Genomic DNA, 18814 nt, shown 5'->3' on the forward strand with positions numbered 1-18814 from the left:
CATGTGACTGCTAACAGGGACCTAATCTTATTGGAGGAGTGAAGGCTTTGTCTCACAAAGGCGAGCATTTCCATTTCTTTAAAGATCAGTGACAGGCACCTCTAGTTGCCACCTCAGACAAATGGTAACCACATTGATAAAAGAAGAAAGAAATACAGCATAGTAATGGATAAGAAAAAGGATGGCAATAGCCCATGGGAGAAAGCTGATAACCCCCTCACAACATAGGAGGTACATTTACTATGAAGATACACCTAGGTCTCTTAATCCAACACTCACCAGCCACTTGTGTGGATATTTGGGCCTAAGACATAAAGCATCATCAATTCTTGAAGTGGGTTTATGTCCTGGGCCCAAATGTCTATACAAGAAGCAGTTGGCAAGTGTTGGATTAAGAGACCTAAGTGTAATGCCTACATAAGGATTTTTACCGCTGAAGTCAAAGTACACACTCATCCAAAATTAATTTATTATTCCTTTTATCTTAGCACATCATGGATGAAGGGTCATCCATATCCACCACCACACTGCTTGGGTTAAAGGTAATGTAGCAAGACACAGCACCTCCACATCAGGGTCCAATAATTGGAGCTGGTTTACCACAATTGCTTTGTTATATGATGACCCCCACCTTCCCTCTCCATAAAAAAAATTCCAACACCCCATATGTTACAGGGTCTTACATTAGACTCCCCTCAAATTTTGCAATCATGACACATCTCCCCTAAGGAGACACAGCACCTCCACAACAGGATTCAATAACAGGAGCTGGTTTACCACATTTGCTTTGTTATAGTATGACCCCCATCTTTTCTCTTCATAAAAAAATTTCAACCCATATGTTACAGGATATTGCATTAGACTCCCCTCAAATTCTGCACTCATGCCCCACCTGCCCTAAGGAGACACACCACCTGCCTTAAGGAGAAACAGCACCTCCACGACAGGGTCCAATAACTGGAGCTGGTTTACCTCAATTGCTTTATTATATGATGGCCCCACCTTCCCTCTCCATCAAAAAGTTTCAACACCCCATATATTACAGGATCTTGTATTAGACTCCCTTCAAATTCTGCACTCTTGCCCCACCTGCCCCAAGCAGCTGATAATTGGTCTCTGCAACAAGAACCACAATTCACACTATCATTTTCTCACTTCCTTCAAACCTTCTGACTTATTTTTACTACATTTATTGAATGAAGGTTTGGGGCGTCAGGTAGAAACTATAGAAGAAATATTAAGGAGAAAAAAAATTAGAAATGTGTTTAGAAAAGTTTTTCATGATGGCAAACACAGTATTTCTGTAGATATAACTTTACATGAGCAAGGGTAGTGAAAGAAAGGGAGGTTGACAAGGAATTAATGGACTATGTGGTGGTACCCAATAACAGGATTGGGAGAGTTCTGGATGTAAATACTTTCCAGAGAGAAAGCAGGGGATTGTCAGATTATTGTATAATAGAAGAGAAGCTGTAAATGAAGAGAACGTGGAGGATGAGGAGGAAATTGGAGGGAAGTAGAGAAGTGCTGAAAGTGAACAAATTAAATGAGAAGAATAAAGATAATGTATATCATGAAAAACTAAGAAAAGTGTACGAGGTGATGAGGGTTGGCAGGAAAATAGGAGCTGCAGATCAATGGGTACATTTCAAGAAGGAGTAATAAAGTGTTAGGGAAGTTGTCCTCAGCTCTTCTCATGACCCTTTGACCTGCATGATGTCCATGGAGAATTACTTGCACCACGTGGCCACGTAGGTCACACAAGCAGTTCTTTGAGGAAACACATGTGTAGTACCCAGCTCCATCTACATTTCATTCTCACTAGGTCACCAGCCTGGGAACAGACCCTGCTGGCTTCCATGATGTCCCAAGGGAACCCCTACACCTCGGCCAGCTGTGTTGGGATGGTCAATGGTTCTTTGAGGAACGTACATGCAGTGCCAGCCATACATTCAGTCCTGGTTAGATCAGCGGCCTAAGAACATATTACATCTGGTTTCCCAGGCATCAACACTTTGCCCTCACACCAATTAAGAGCACGGGTCATGACCTGATTCAGATGGAATTGTCAAAGGTTCAAATTGCCTTGGAGCATTGCGCTGAGAGCCTAGCTTGCTGCTTCCATTGCCATCTCCTCCTTCCCCCTACCCCACTAGCAGACCCCCTTGAGACACAACCTGTAACACAAAGTCATCACCTCCCTCACCATCTCCCCCCACCTTTCTCACCCCCAGAGCAAGCCATATTACTCTTGGCACCCAGCTTCAACTTAAATAAACTCCATTTTTACTACCAATGTTTGTCTTCCAGCCAAAATCTTGACAGTGTGCAAAAATAATATGTGGTACAAGGAAGATGATTGGGAACAAAAGGGCAAGTAGCAAATGGTGGGGTGAAGTGAAGGTGTTGCAGGAGTAGATGTGAGCTTTTGAGCATTGGTTGCAAAGTAGAACTAAGGGAACACATGGCAACTATGGAAAAAAAAATGTAGAAACAAAATGCAGAATGAGGGAACCAAAAAGATGAGCAGGTGTAAACTGATGTACAAGTTTGAAAAAGAATTCTAAAAGGAATGAAAAGATGTTTTGGAAGGAAGTGAAAAGAGTCAGGTAGATAGGAAAAGATAAAGATTGCAGATAGACAGATATTAATGGAAGTAAAGATGGTAAGGGGAAGATGGGTAGATTACTTCAGTGATTTGTTAAATGTGGAGGAGGTTAGGGAGGGAATGATTGTGGCAGTGGGAGATCCTAGGAAAATTATTGTGATAGACGAAAATTATGGGTCTACAGAAAAAGATGAGAAACAAATAGTATGGAGAGTGATGAAAGCTGGTAAAGTACCCAGGTTAGATGTATTTCAACAGCTCTTTACATTCCTGTTGTCTGCCTCATCTCCTTTATAACCACCTTCATATTTTATCCATCCTCCTAGCACCCACCATACTTCTGAAACACTTTATCTTAAAGCACACTCAAGTTCTTCCTTTACACTTCTCTTAAATTCCAAGACTGCTCCATACAGGGCTATGGGTACAATCACTTCATACAACTTTCTTTGCATTCATCTCTAGATACTATTTCTCATAAGACTTTTTAGTCACCCCAGACATTTACTAGCTTCCTTTATATATTTTTACATCCATCTATATATCCATTCCTTCATTCAATGCCACATGTAACCCCAAATACCCTAAATAATCCCAAATACTTAATCATTTTTGCCATTAGTTTCACCAACTGAAAAAAAAAATATCCCACAGTTGCTGGCAATAGTTTTTGGATCTTCCCATAGATCTCTTTGTGAAGAAACGTCGAACTGTTGTTGTCTGTGTTGTATTAGTGTAGAACTATCTATATGACCAGCTTAAAGTACCGGTAGTAGGAGGAAAGGAGCAGTTGGTGGTTCAGTTCTCTGTATGTGAAAAGTTGGAAGAAATACACCCAAAGTTGATAGAGATCTTGGGCCCAGCCCACAGATTGTTTATCAGCCCTTCATGGTCCTTATACATGGATGATGGTGTTAAAAGGTTTTTAAGATAGATAGGCAATAGAAAAATTATTATTTTCTCTAATGTATCTCACAGGATCATCACTTTGTTGTTGATCCCATGAAAACTGTCACTTCCAACATACTTAATCAACTAAAAGTTTCATGATTCACACAATGGTCTCACCTGTAGTATCATTAAGAACAGCTACCACTTCCACCTTGAGACCTTTACGATTAATGGCCTCGCTTAACATTTGAACAGCATCTTCACCCACTACACCAGGGCAGTTAAATGACTTGGTCCAAGATACAAGAATTCCAACATCTAATGATTTTTGAGTCATAGGAAAAGAAAATGTGAATCCTGTAAAAACAAATATAAGATTAATAAAAAAAAAAGCACAGCACAGTCAATCATGTCAAAATAAATTACATTTCTGCAAGAAATATGGTTAACTTGGATTTATTTGATGTTCTATGTGATCTACTTCATGTGCCACTTAAAGTGTATTGAAGTAAACTGTAAGACTTAGGAAAATAACATGACATGCAGGTGAAAAAAGAAATATCTAATCAATCAATCCCTATTCCTGGTTCTCTCTTGCAGGGGAGCTGTAGTCCCCAGGATTAACCTTGACCAATGTTTCAGACTGCATGTCACCCAATGAAGATATTTTGTGGAGTTGATAGGAGTGATATGAGTGTTGGAGAATGTAATACAATGTCCTCTAGCATGGAACAATATTATCCCCAAGGACAGAAGCACTGAATATTGGCAATAAAGTACAAACATAAAGATGAGATATGAGACAAATGATAAATGCTGGGAAACTAAGGAAAAATGAGGTAGCAAAAGCACTAAAACAAAGGAGGTTGAAAATTATGACTTTTAAAGTTACTCAAATAAAGATGTGAAATAGTTTAGAATGAATGAATATAGTGCAGTTGAAGGTTAAAATAAGAGCTGAACCAATGCATGATGTAATTAGGAAAGAATAAAAGAGGAAACATCTTTGTTTGGCAATACATGTGGGTAAGAAAGATGGCAGATATGGTTGATCAAAGAATGCTGAGATGGTTTGGGCATATGGATTGAATGGATGAAGAAAGACTACCAAAAGAGTGTGAAAAACATAAGTGGATGGAGTAATATTTAAAAAGAACAATTTAGAAAGGGAGACAAGGTATAAAAATATTCTATGAAATCAAGAGATTACAGAACTAATAAATGAAATTATAGATCTAAAAGCAGAATACATGGCAATGTATAGAGAAATGAATGGGTTAAAAAGACAAAATGCTGAGACCAACAAGAGTGCTTAATGACCTAAAAAAAGAATCAAACATAGTTAAAAATGAAAATGAAAGGATGAAAAATTAAGATACTAAAAAATGAGGCTTTGAAAAGAGAAGTAAAAGGACAAATACAAGTGGTGAGCAAGAAAGTTGGAGATACCATAAAAGAGACATATCTACAAGAAATAAAAAATCAATGGAAAGTGGAGCAGGAAAACAAAGAGCTTTCAAAGAAATTATACAACAACAAGTGGAAGAAAATGCAAAGGAAACAGTTATTAAAATAATTAAAGAGAAAGAAAATTGGGTCAGGGATACAGTAGATAAAAAAAAGTGTATAGTATATGTTATTAAAGAAAAACACAATGTAGCTTAAGAGAAATTGTATACATAAAAAGAAAAAAATAAACACAGAAAACAGAAAAGGAGGAAAAAGAAAAAAATTAAAAGTAACATACCAGCATCAATGGCATGATTTCAGGATTAAATTAATTAAACGATTATCTGGCGGAAGAAAAACCAGATATAATGGGAATTGTGGAGATGAAATTAAAAGGTCCACTACCACCAAATAGTGTTGGACAAGGTTTATATAATCACTGGATTAAAAATAGAGAGGAAAAACAGGGTGGAGGAGTCATGTTTTTGACTAAGGCTTAAATGTGACAAAGATTACAGAAGGAAATAATAATATGAAATTGATTATGATAAAAGTTGAAAATAGTGACATGTAAAGTAAAAAAAAATTGTAGTGAAATATGTGCCCCCAAAAACACATTCTTGGAAAGAGAATGATCATTCCAAAATGTTGAAAGACACAAGGCATACATTAAATGAAATACTGAAAGGAGTAAACTTAGTGATTATGAGTGACTTTAATTCTAAAGAAATATGTTGGGAGGAGATGACAGTGAAAGGTGGAGAGGACCTTTGGGGAAACATACTACTGGACATGACCATTGAATACACAATGACTCAATGGGTAAAAGAGAATACCAGATATAGAAATAATGAAGAACCATCAAGACTAGACTTAATATTTACATCAGAGCCTGAAATTGTGGATAAAATGGAATAAAGACACCAATTGGGAAGAGTGACCACATACTACTTGAGTTTGAACTAAAAGTGGAAATTTATCTGGAAAGAAATGAGAAACATAGAAAATGAAGACTGATGTATAACACAATGGATTTTGGGAAATTCAGAAAATTCTTTCAAAAAGCATGTTGGGAAAACTTCTTTAATGAAGAAACACAGGTGGAAGAGAAATGGATGATATTAAAAGAAATCTATAATGAAGGAGTGGATAAATACATACCAAAACTATAACATGAAAAGGTATACATTAAGTGCTGGTACAACAAAAAATGTAGTGAGGCAACAGAAGAGACAAAGCTTGGAAAAGATGGAAAAAAAACAGGTAAGTGGCAAATATATATCAAACTAAGAAATGAATATGTAAAAATACACAGGGAAGAAAAAAGAAACTATGAAAAAGACATAATAAACAAATTTATGGATCAATCTAAATTATTCTACATACATGTAAATGGTAAATTAAAAAAGAAACAGGAAATAATGAAACTATGTCAATGGAATAAGGAATATAAGATATAGAAATGGTTGAAATTATGAACAAACATTTCAGATTTGTATTCACAAATGAAAATACAACTGGAGTGAAGGAAAGGGAGAAAAATCCCACCCAATGAAATAGTTGTGACACAGAAAGAAACAAGGGACTAAATATATAAGATAACAGATTGTTCACTCGAAAAGGAAAGGTACCGGACAACTGGAAAAAAGCCAATATTGTGCCAATATGTAAACGGGGAGACAAGGAAAACCCAACAAACTATAGACCAGTCTCCCTTACAAATACAATTGCTAAAATATGAGAAAAAGTCATCAAAAGTAGATGGGCTAAACATCTCGAAGAGAACAATATACTAAATCCAAAACAATTTGGTTTTAGACAAGGAAGGTCATGTGCCATAAACTTGATTTGTTTTTATTTACGGTTAATAGATATTTACTTTTACTTTACTTTGTGCCAGCAGCACTGTATGGGGCAGAAACATGGAACATAAGAGAGGAAGAGAGAAGGAGTTTGAATGTGTTTGAGATGAGGTGTCTGAGAAGTATGATGGGGGTTACTAGGCTAGATAGAGTGAGAAATGAGGAGGTGAGGAGGAAAACAGGGGTGGAAAAGGAGTTGGGAGATAGGGTTGATGAAAGAGTATTAGGATGGTTTGGACACATGGAAAGAATGAGTGAAGAAAGACTAGTAAAAGAGGTATGGAAGGCAGATGTGGAGGAAGTGAACATGAGGGGACGTCCTAGGATGAGGTGGATGGATGGGGTGAAGGGGGCTTTGGGGAAGAGGGGAATGTCTGTTGAGGAAGGACGGGATAGGACAGAAGACAGGGGTGAATGGAGAAAGGTTGTATATGGATGATGTTGCGATGAATGAGATGGAATGGCCGGGGGGAATGGGGGTGAGGTAGTATGTGTGAGCAAAATTTGATGCAGCCCGAAGGGATTTCTCCCCGTCTTCTCCTTTTATGCATGGGGGGACGGAGGGGGGGGTCACCGATTTAATGAAGCGGCCTTGCTGTGGATGTGCTGTGTCTTGCGACACTGCTTCTGACCCAGGGCAGTGGACAAGGTGCAGGGATGACTCGTCATCCAGGAGGTGCTAAAATAAGAGGGAAGAGGGAGGGTGGAGGGGTGTGGAGTGTATCCAGGGATGGAATGGGTGGGAATGATTTTATGCCTTTTCCTTTTTGGCTACCTCCCTTGTATATGTATGTATGTAATAGATATAATGCAGTAAAGTGCATTTGATAAAGTACCACACATGAAAGCATTAAGAAAACTCAAAACAACAGGTGTAAAGGAAAATTACTGAAATGGATGGAAGATTTCTTGCATGGGAGAAAAATGAGAGTAGTGCTCAGAGATAAAAACATGACCTGGGAAGAAATGATAAGTGGGGTCACACAGGGTTCTGTATTGGCTCCAATAACGTTTGGTGTGTGTGTGTATATATATATATATATATATATATATATATATATATATATATATATATATATATATATATATATATATATATATACATATATATATATATATATAAATGACATGTATAACGGTGTAGAATATTATATGAACCTCTTTGCAGATGAACCAAAACTACTTGGACTGTGCCTTTCTAGACCTACAAAAAGCATTTGATAAGGTACCACACAAGAAACCAATAAGAAAAATAGAATCAATAGGTGGCATCAGAGGAAAATTATTGGAATGGATGGAAGACTTCCTGACTGGGGGAAAAATGAGGGTAGTAATTAGAGATAAATACTTGAATTGGGAAGAATTGATAAGTGGTGTCCCGCAAGGTTCGGTACTGGCTGCAATCATCTTTGCCATATATATAAATGACATGGATAAAGGAGTAGAGTGTTATATGAATTTCTTTGCAGATGATGCAAAAATACTAAAGAAAGTAAGAACAGAGGAGGATTGCAAGTCATTACAGGTAGACCTACACAAAATCTAGAAATGGACTCAAAAGTGGAAAGTGAACTTCAATATCAAGAAATGTAGTATAATGGAGTTTGCAAAAAGTAAAAATAGAATATCAAGAAATTATAAAATTTGTTAAGTTAAATAAGTGAACTCAGAAAGAGACCTTGAAGTAATAATCTGCAAAGACATGACACCGGACAAACTATCTATAAAATAACTGGAGAAACCTTCAACCTATTAAGGTCAATGAAAGTGGCATTTGACTACTTGGATGAAGAAATGATCAATAAATATTAATTATGCTAATAAGACCAAAACTGGAGTACGCAGCAACACTATGAACACCCAGTACTAAAAAGAATATAAAGAAATTAGGATACAAAGAGCAATGACAAAGTTGGCACCAACTCTTTCCAAATTAACATACAAACAAAGATTGTCCAAATTGGAATTACCAACTCTGGAACAAAGAAGAGAAAGAGGAGATCTGCTGACTATCTATAGAATCATGAAAGGAATGGAAACCCTAGACAGGAAAGATTTACTAAAATGGGACAATGGAAAAACAAGAGGAAATGAAAAGAAACTCAAAAAGGATAACTATAGAAGAGATCTGAAATAAATTTGATCATTTCTTTATGTCATTTGAAGGATCTAGCAGTAAAGTGCAATAGATAGCTGATTCTGTGTACCATTGGTGGGTGTGAGAGCTAGAGAGCATGGACAACTGGAAAGCACCAGAATATTGGAAGAGAGTGACCTGCACCATGATGATTCATGCGCAATTAAAGAATTCGGAAATTTTAGCTGCAGCTCAGTGCTCCTTGAATACTGTGAAGGCCATGAGAAGTAAGCTGGAGAATTATGATGGAGATGTGGAAGCAGTGGCTAGTAGGAAGGATCATAACAGGCATTTTGACTCTGGTTGCACAACAAAATTTGTTGCAAAGCTGCAAAAAAAAAAGGTGCAGCAAGATCCAGGTAAGTCAATGTGGACCTTGGCGAGAGAGATGGGCATCAGAGTGGTGACTATGAAGTGCTGAACAAGTATCTTTGCTACTCCACATGCAAGAGGCACAAGGGCCAACTACTCACTGCCAAGGCCCAAAAGAAACACCTTACAAAAGCCAAGAAACTCCTCAACAAGGTCAAACACCTAGTTGAGCTGGGGATGCTCTGGTTCTTCTCAAACGATAAGAACTTCTCCCAGGACCAGTTGCACAATGAGCAGAACAACAGGTGGCTAGCCTACAGTCCGCATGAAGTCCCATTCTTCATGAAGACCAAGTTCCCTCCAACTGTGATGATTTTTGGGTGTTTCCAGTGAAGGCCACATCATGCCACCCCATTTTAATAAGTCTTCTCTGTCTAGGATTTTCGTGCCTTTCATGATTCTGTAAATGGCCAATAGATTATCTCTTTCTCTTCTTTGTTCTTGGGTTGGTAGTTCCAGTTTAGCCAATCTTTGCTCATATGTCAATTTTGAAAGTGTTGGGGCCATCTTTACCATTGCCCTTTGAATTCTTTCTATTTTCCTTAGATTCTTTTTTGTATTTGGTGTCCATAGTGTCACAGCATATTCCAATCTTGGTCTTATCAGTGTGACTAGTATTTTCTTTACCAATTCCTCATTCAAGTAATTAAAAGCCACCTTTATTAATCTCAGTAAATTATAGGTTTCTCCGACTATTTTGTTTATATGCTTGTCTGGGGACATGTCTTGGATGATAATTACTCATAGGTCTTTTTTGTAACTTTACTTCCTTTGCACCAGTTTTATATTGTCCTGATATTCTTTTTTTACTTTTCCCAAATTCCATTATACTACATTTCCTAATGTTGAATTCCACTTTCCATTTTTGACTCCATTCCCAGATCTTGTCCAGGTCTCTCTGTAGTGATCCAGTCTTTTTCTGTACCTACTTTCTTTAGTAGTTTTGTGTCATCTGCAAAGAAGTTCATGTAGCATTTTACACCTTCATCCATGTCATTTACATTACAGCAAACATTATCAGAGCCAATACTGAACCCTGTGGGGCTTCACTTATAATTTCTTCCCAGTTACAGTTTTTACCTCTGAGCACCACTCTCATTTTTCTCCCATGCAAGAAATCTTCCATCCATTTCTGTAATTTTGCATATATATATATATATATATATATATATATATATATATATATATATATATATATATATATAGACACATGGTGTTCAGGATAAATTTGACACTTTTTTCAGGAAGGAAAGAAAAATGTTATATCTTGGCCAAAAATTGATGTATTCTTAAAATTTAAAGTGCATCTCTTAGAGGACCTTTTGCCAAATACAGCTCAAGGAAGCTGCCCTGAGCCTCCACCACGGCTTCCAAGCAGGACCTGAACCTGCAGCATGCAGCCTTCATGGTTTCCTTCAAGAGATGCCTGAACACCAGTTTGATCCTGGCAATCAGCTTGTCCTTGGTGTTGCAGGCAGTATGATTGGTGTCTTTTTCAACTGCGCCCCACACATAATAGTCCATGGGGTTGCAATCAGGCAAGTTGGGGGGCCAGATGTTGGGACTGGTGAAGTTGTAGAAGTTCTCAGACAGCCACTTCTGGGTTTTCCTGGAGGTGTGACATGGAGCTGAGTCCTGCTGCCACATGTATGGTCTTCCCACAGCCACCCTCTCCACCCAGTGCTTGACAACAGTGGACAGCAACTCAGTATAGCCATCTGATATGAGTCCAGGTCCCTCTTCAAAGATGTGGGGTGGCATGATGTGGTCTTCAATGGAAACACACCCAAAGACCATCAGTTTGAGGAAAATTAGTCTTCATAAAACATGGGACTTTATGCAGACTATAGGCTAGCCACCTGTTGTTCTGCAAGTTATGCAACTGGTCCTGAGAGAAGTTCTTCTCATCTGAGAACTAGAGCAATCCTAGCTTGAGTGGGTGCTAGACCTTGTCGAGGAGTTTCTTGGCTTTCGTAAGGTGTTTCTCTTGGGCCTTGGCAGTGAGTAGTTGGCCCTTGCGCTTCTTGTATGAGGAGTAGCAAAGATCCTCGTAATAACATGGCAGCAGCATAAGACTATCCCTAAGGATACAAGCACTGGTAAACTATAGTCCATAATAACTAACACAACAGCATTCAGGCCAATAATAACACAGAATGGGCTTATCTACAGAAACCAATTGCCTTAGTTACAATCACCACACAGAAGACACCAAATATTTAACCCTACAAAGCCATACTCTGGTCTTTCCCTGACAACACAATATTTCAGCCTTGAGTGATTTGTGCGCCAATCTGGTGTTAATTTCCATTTAATGGGAGCTGTGGGCTCTTGCAAGAGAAACCTGGGGCATGGGTTGATTGACTGACTATCCTATTCATATATATCATGTACAACAATGGCAACAGTACACAACCCTAGCACAGTCCAAGCTTCACCTGAAAAATAATCTTAATGCAGTCAGTTATCATCAACAGTTTATTTTGTATTATTTGTAAGATGTCTTTGCTTTTCTTAATTTAAGATATCATCTTGTGAATGCATAAAGGTAATCCTTACAGGTTGTTTATAGACAGTTATTAGTGCTTTTTTTATTATCATCCAAATCCTATGCCTGCTGTTGTTCTCATTACATTCACTTTCTTGTCTACCTTCACTGTGAGATTTTTATATGCATCAAATTTAAGCCCATGTAATTAGTGTTTTCTCCAGTGAGAGAGGTTGACTACTGAATGTTATTGGATGTTTCTTAGACTCATGGCAGGCTGGGGTAAGCAGTGTCACTGAGTGCCTGTGAGGAGATACAGACATTCTGTTTCATGTCAGACATAATTTTAGCCTATCAAGTAAATTTGTGATTTTGGCTGCCATTCTGTAGTTGCACTGCTGGACAATTATTGTTAGGTCATCTACGTATATGAGAGCTTCAATGTACTCTGAGTTTGGGTGGAGGTTATGTGTAAATGGGTTGCATGATGTACTATTCCATAGGGACTAAATCTTACAGTTCTTTGGTCTTCAAAAAAGGAGAGGGTGAAAGGAGCAGACAGGAAGTTGTTAGTGGATAGCAGTACCTAGAGGTAATTGTTTTGTGTCTAAATTCCTCCTCTTTGTGAAATCTGCAATGCAGTCAGCCAAAAAATCAAACAGCACTTCTCCAGGACCCAATCTTATGGGCTCTTCTACATGGTAGTAATCCACAAACTGGTGAAAGAATAATATATCTAAAATTACTTTCTGAAGTTGCCTGGAATAAAGCAAGATTTAAGAATAAGTTTATTTATAAAAAAAAAAAAAAAGATTACTGCTTAGAACACTTTATGTTTATACAATACTAAATACAGAAAATGAGACAAAATATTGATACAAATAAGATTGTCCCAATACTGTAAATCCCTATCAATCAATTTTTGCTTTTTCTGATTGCACCACCATGTGTGGGTTGTGACTAGATACTTTAAAAGATCACTTTCCCCTGTCCACATTGTCATGTATCATTACGAGGACTTTCACTGGGTTAGTAGAATGGAAGAATAAGGATGTTGTTAATATAATATGAGGGTTACTGGGATTGAGTCACTCAGCTGCTAACAAGCACTCCATTTTAAACAGGAGCACCAATGGAAGATAGAGTGAGGAGACATACATACATACATACATACCCCCTCACATGGAAGGTAGCCAAAGTCAAAATGCATAAATCCACTCCCATCCATTTCATCTTCACATATTCCACTCCCATTCACCACCCCTCCCTCCCTCTTTTCTTGGCTCCTCCTGGATGACAGGTTCCCCTAACCCTATAGTGAGCTAGGAGACAGAGGCAGTATTAATTTATACATAAGCATAGATTTTGATACATGCACTCCCTCTGCTCCTCCAAGGCATGGAATCCTGAGGGTTTAAAAACCAATGGCCTTCTCTTCTATTAGGGAACTGGTCAAATCAAAGCATACTTCAACTCCTCATAGGAAAAATATGCAGACAGGGTGATCTCCATTCTCACCTTACTCTAATTAGTTCCCTTTTATGACAACCATAGAAACATAGAGGCAGTAGCTTTACTCCATTGTCACAGGAGTATGAGAAAAAAGGAAAAAGAAAGAATTAACCAAGTGGTTAGGTGACTTAGTGATAAGCCATAATACTAGTAAAGTAGACCCTAGTTATCTACGGATTTTTGATAGACAGGGAGATCCCCATTCACCTCACTTTCTTCCATTTAGTTCCCTTTTATGACATGCATGGTGGTAATAATTTTATTTCACTGCCAAAGAGTTTGAGAAAAAAAAAAAATAATAAAAATAAATAACTGGTGTCATACAAGTGGCAAGGTGACTTAGCAATGTGCCATAATAATAGTTAAGTACAAAAATATTCATGAAAAACCAGGGAAAGAACTTCAATGACAAACAGTGATAGGAAAATAAACTGCAGGTATAGGAAATTCCTTGAAATGTAGACCAATATTGAAATGAAAATTTAGTCTTCATTCATAATCTATTTATATACCAAGAGCTCTTCCCCCCTACAAGGGAAGTAGCCAAATCAAAGGCACATACCCATTCCCACCCATTTCGCTCCCCTCCACCACCCTTTCCTCCCTCTCATCTTGCTCCTCATGGATGAAGGGTCATCCCTATAGCCCTGGGTCAGATGCAATGTAGCAAGACACAGTACATCCAAAGCAAACCTGCTTCACTTAATCGGTCTCTCCCTCCTCTCTGTCCCCTCATGCAGAAAAAGAGAAAATGGGGAGAAATCCCTTTGGGTTGCATCAAAATATCATTCACACATAAGCACCCCTACCCCCCATCCCTTGTAACTCCCTTCCTTGCACAACAGTATCATCTATATATGTTACAGTAAGAACACGTACCTAGGGATTACGCGTAATCCCTGAATGTTTATTCAGTGAATACGCGTAATCCCCGTTTCACTAACCTAACCTAACCTGACCTGACCTGACCTAACCGAACCTAACCGAACTGAACCTAACCGAACCGAACCGAACCTAACCTAACCTAAGGTTAGGTTAGTGAAACGGGGATTACGCGTATTCACTGAATAAACGGTTAGTGAAACGGGGATTACGCGTATTCACTGAATAAACATTCAGGGATTACGCGTAATCCCTAGGTACGTGTTCTTACTGTAACATATACATCTATCTCATTCATAATAAGTTTTTCAGAATGTAACCTTGTGTATGGACCAACCCTTATAGCAAGTTGATTCATACAAGGATGTACTCGTACTATACAGTTATACAGTTAAACACAATATAAAGGATGGTCTTACATAGAAAATAATAATGAAAAATAATAATATTACACACATACTGTATTCATTAAAGTAGAGAAATAGAAAAAAATTATAGGTATAAAGGTGTAAAGATGGTAACAAAATTTAGAGAAAATTAATTTTTTAGGCAAAACTGAAAAATGAATATTGCATACCAACTGATTGTAGAGGTGGCTGGAAATGTGAGTTTCTGGCCAGCCCCTCAGTCTTTGTTTTTATTGGCATTAAAATCTCTAATACAATATCTTGCCACCTTCTACAAATCTTCATTAACTGGGAATCAGAAGTGTCCTTGTAGCCAAAGTAGGAGCTCATCCATGGGTAAGATAAATTATATTGGAAATTCCCTTCAATACCAAGGATTTTGCAAATGTGTAACTTTCATGACTACATGACTCTTCAAATGCATGCTCCACCACCACAAAGTCCCTTTCTTCTACTTCCTTGTCTTGGAAGTGGTAAGGAGCATCTAAGTCCTCCTCCTGTGTGCCTTATCTGATTACTCTAATGAATTACCAAGTTGTAAATTAAAATATGTGTCATCATCAGAGCTGTTCTTAGGTTTAGTCATTTCTTTTTGCTTCTTCCCCTGGTCCTACAACTTACCCTTACACTCCTCTTTGGTCTTGAGACTACAGATGGCCCACCATCTTGGTTCATAGGCAAGCATCTGTCCTGAGGCTATACTTACCACAGCTCCAAAAGTAGCACTGGAATATAAGCAGATCCAGGGGATATATCCTTCATCCCCCTCAACATTGGGTCCTCTTGTGGCCTGTCTAGCAACACATACAGCACTTTCCTCTGAAGCCTTAAGGGTTCTTCTTCCATGTCTTAGTGGTCTTCCTCACCTGTGCCTTGCAGACCCTGACTTAACGATGGGGTGGCATAGGCACACATCATACTGGAGTTATGTATGAATAACTCAAAATCCATGGCCCATGCTAAGGCCATCTGAACATCCTGTGGGTGAACCTGATAATGATGATGTGATTTAATGTCACAAACTACCCCATTTTTGTAGGACAGGATGGTACCCCTTACAGAGGACTTTGTAGCATAGAATTTAATGAGCAATGCCCTAAGTTCAACTTTCCCAGTGGCAGGGTTTGAACCACCATCCCCTAAACCTTCACCAAAAGTAATGACACCTTAACCCACTTGGCCAATGAGATTCCATAGGTGCACCTGCTTTACATAAATTTTGAACTGTTGGTTCAGGAGAACATCCATGAAGTGGTCACAAGCCAGCATAGCCACCATGTCTTCCAAGGCTATTGGATATGCTCACAGCACCAATGACTCCACATTCTGTGCTAGCTGTGGCAGGGGTTCCCCTTGCATCCTTGTCCTGCTCTTCAGGTGCACATGTTATAACTTGACCTTGTGGTGCTGGCTAAATCGATATAGGAGAGCCACCACAACACTCATACAATATCTGTTGTCCCAGTGCCAAGTGCCTAACACCTCCACCACTCATTCACATGGGCACGACACCAACTGAATGGCTTGTTCCTTGTTGTCCCAGGCCTGGGCATCAACCAACAGTTCAAAATAAGTATGGTATGCATCCCAAGTCACTTTTCTATTGAACTAAGCTGGTTTCCTACAGCCATCATGGGAAAGAGTCAATGGTAGCAATGCTAGTGGGGCCTGATGATGTAGGTACATCACAGAAGAGGGGGAGAGACAGGGTGTTAGAGGTGGTGTTCTGGAGAACTACAGGGGCTGAAACAACACTACCAGAATGCTGCCCGTAAGGGCACCAATCCTGACCCTCAAACCCATTCAACTGTGGTTCCATTCTCATCGCCATTTCAATGTTGCACACCTCCATATCTCTCCTAATTCCTTCCACCTCTTGCTTAAACCTGTCATTCCATTTTCCCCCATCAACATTGCAAATATGGCCAATGTGTTTATATAGTTATTTGTAGCTCATTAACAAGTTTACTTTGTTCCATTGGTTCTTTTCTTCATAAATTTTTCCCAAGACATTTCATGTTTTCTTTTGTTCTATGATGCGTCACTGACACAAAGGGGTATGGGTATGATGCCATCAGCTACATTCTAGCTAGAGCCATAGTGCTCACCATTCTTAGTAAATTGATTAGTATATTAGGCTACCTTAAATCAGATAATAAGATGGAGGATTATATATATAAGTAACTTACAAAGAATGACTAATTGTAGGAGATTTGCAAGCCAGCAGTGGAGGAATACATAATTGAAGCCTTTACCCCTCAGAGGTCAGAGGGCATGTAAACAAGATGACTCTATGAAGTAGTATCCTCAAATGTGTACTTACATTTTTCCATTTTGCTTAGATAGGTAACGATTGAAATTTTGTAAGCCTTCTTCACACACAAATAAAGAAGTAGATGGTTGTGTGGAGCTGGGCAAATAGTGATAGAATGGGCTTATGTAGGCACACATTGGCACCTGTCCTTGGCACTGATGTCATAGTAGAAGAGATCAGTCCCCAAATGTCAGCTTTTCAAGTGTGAATAGGTGAGAGAAATACAGTTGAAGTTGACAAAGATAGATCTTAGGTCCAGTCTAGAGACCAAATAACAGCCCTTCAGGGCTGCATCTCCTGATGGAAGTGAGAGAGCTTAACTGATTTTCAAAAAGGTCAGCTCTACTGTCCATCTTGCAGGACCACCACAAGAAGGTACATATCGTTATCCCAGTACATATAATTATGTAATTAACAACCCAGCATCAAGAGTATCAGAAATACAGTAATAACAATTATTAGAAATTCCTTTGGCAATGAGAAAGAAAGGTATGAATATCAACTTTAATGGGGTTTATCCCAGTCAGCTAATTATAGTTATTGCTTACCTCCTCAACAACTGAACCATCCTGATATTTAATATATATAACTCTGAAATTAGTTCCTCCAAGATCTAGAGCCAAATATTCACCATTTTCTGAAGAAAAAAAAAGATATATATATATCAAACCTTGTGCAATATTACAAACCACAAATATAAAAAATGTTGGCTCAAGTTTCACTAACAAACTTGCAGCCTCACATTACCCGGTGATGATCTATCCTTCACAGAGAGATCTCCTGGGAGAAATACTAGACACCTTCATGTGTTCATATTATTTTATACTATATCATATTGTATTATACTATATATAATTTTGTATTATATCATACTATATAAAAAATATATCCCCCATCAGGTGTATTGGCTGCATGTTATGGGGTTAAAAGCTACTCAGTAGCATGCAGCTCATATTTTAGGGTCTATATGAGGCACCCTTACAGACCAGAGCCACACATTATTTTGTCTGTGATAGAGGAAATCTCTGTTCATAGAGAAATTACAATACTTTATTGTACTGTGACTGTCCCTCAGTTATGCTGCCCTCCCACTCTTATTATTGTCCTGTACCACTTCTCTGAATGTTCATTTCTTTTTTTTTGCTAAACCCTGTGGTGGGGGAGAAGAATACTGCCACAGAGTATTTCCAATTGAGTTGTAAAAGATGACAGAAATGGAATGGGGATAGGACTAGGCATCCTACTCTCTGTAGCCCCAAAGGGGACATTCCTAAAAAAAACAAAGGCATGAGAGGGTCTGGGAGGAGCTTTCCAACCAGAACCTTAAGGTTTTGGGTCTTTTAATGTGCATGGATGTGCTACAGATGAGAGTAAAAGGGATGAGATAGGCAGTATGTTTGTGAGAAGAAAGATGGATGTGTTGGCATTGAGTGAAACTAATTTGAAAGGGAGGGGCAAGTTTGAGTTTGGAAGTGTAGTTGGAAGGGTGTCAGAAGTGAAAAGAGGATGAGGGAGAGATGGGGTGGCTATACTAGTAAGTGAAGAGATAGGTAAACATGTGAATGAAAAATTAAATAACTAAACAAATAAAACACAAATAGAATCAATGGTAGGAACATAGTTAGGTAGCAGATATGTGAGTGGGGTCTGAAAAAAACAAAGAGGAAAGTTGCAAGGAAGTGAAGCGACTGAGTGGGAGGGAGGTGTCTCCCCTTCCCACAGTTGGGGGGACCGGTCATTTAGTTATTTTCAGAAGTGAATTCTCATGCATTGGATATCAATCCAGAATGGCACAAAATTATTACAAATAACAATTATGAGCCTAAAAATTTAATATTTTTTTAACATTTGGTAAAAAAAAATGAAATAAATAGATAAAAATTAAATAATGC

General features: G+C 38.4%; 1 protein-coding gene across 1 annotated transcript in view; it reads right to left on the reverse strand.

The window, feature by feature from the left end:
• The window catches only part of LOC143032892 (hexokinase type 2-like), a 75944-nt gene that overhangs the window by 27188 nt on the left and 29942 nt on the right, over positions 1-18814 (reverse strand). The window contains exons 4-6 of the mRNA XM_076198123.1: positions 17471-17559; positions 12394-12523; positions 3677-3856 (exon numbers count right to left, since the gene is read on the reverse strand). Of these exons, the coding sequence (XP_076054238.1) occupies positions 3677-3856; positions 12394-12523; positions 17471-17559 (399 nt within the window). The remainder of the gene's footprint in view (positions 1-3676; positions 3857-12393; positions 12524-17470; positions 17560-18814) is intronic.

Source organism: Oratosquilla oratoria, chromosome 1 (assembly GCF_046742065.1).
Source record: "Oratosquilla oratoria isolate Oo_2021 chromosome 1, ASM4674206v1, whole genome shotgun sequence".
NCBI classification, from domain to species: Eukaryota; Metazoa; Arthropoda; class Malacostraca; order Stomatopoda; family Squillidae; genus Oratosquilla; species Oratosquilla oratoria.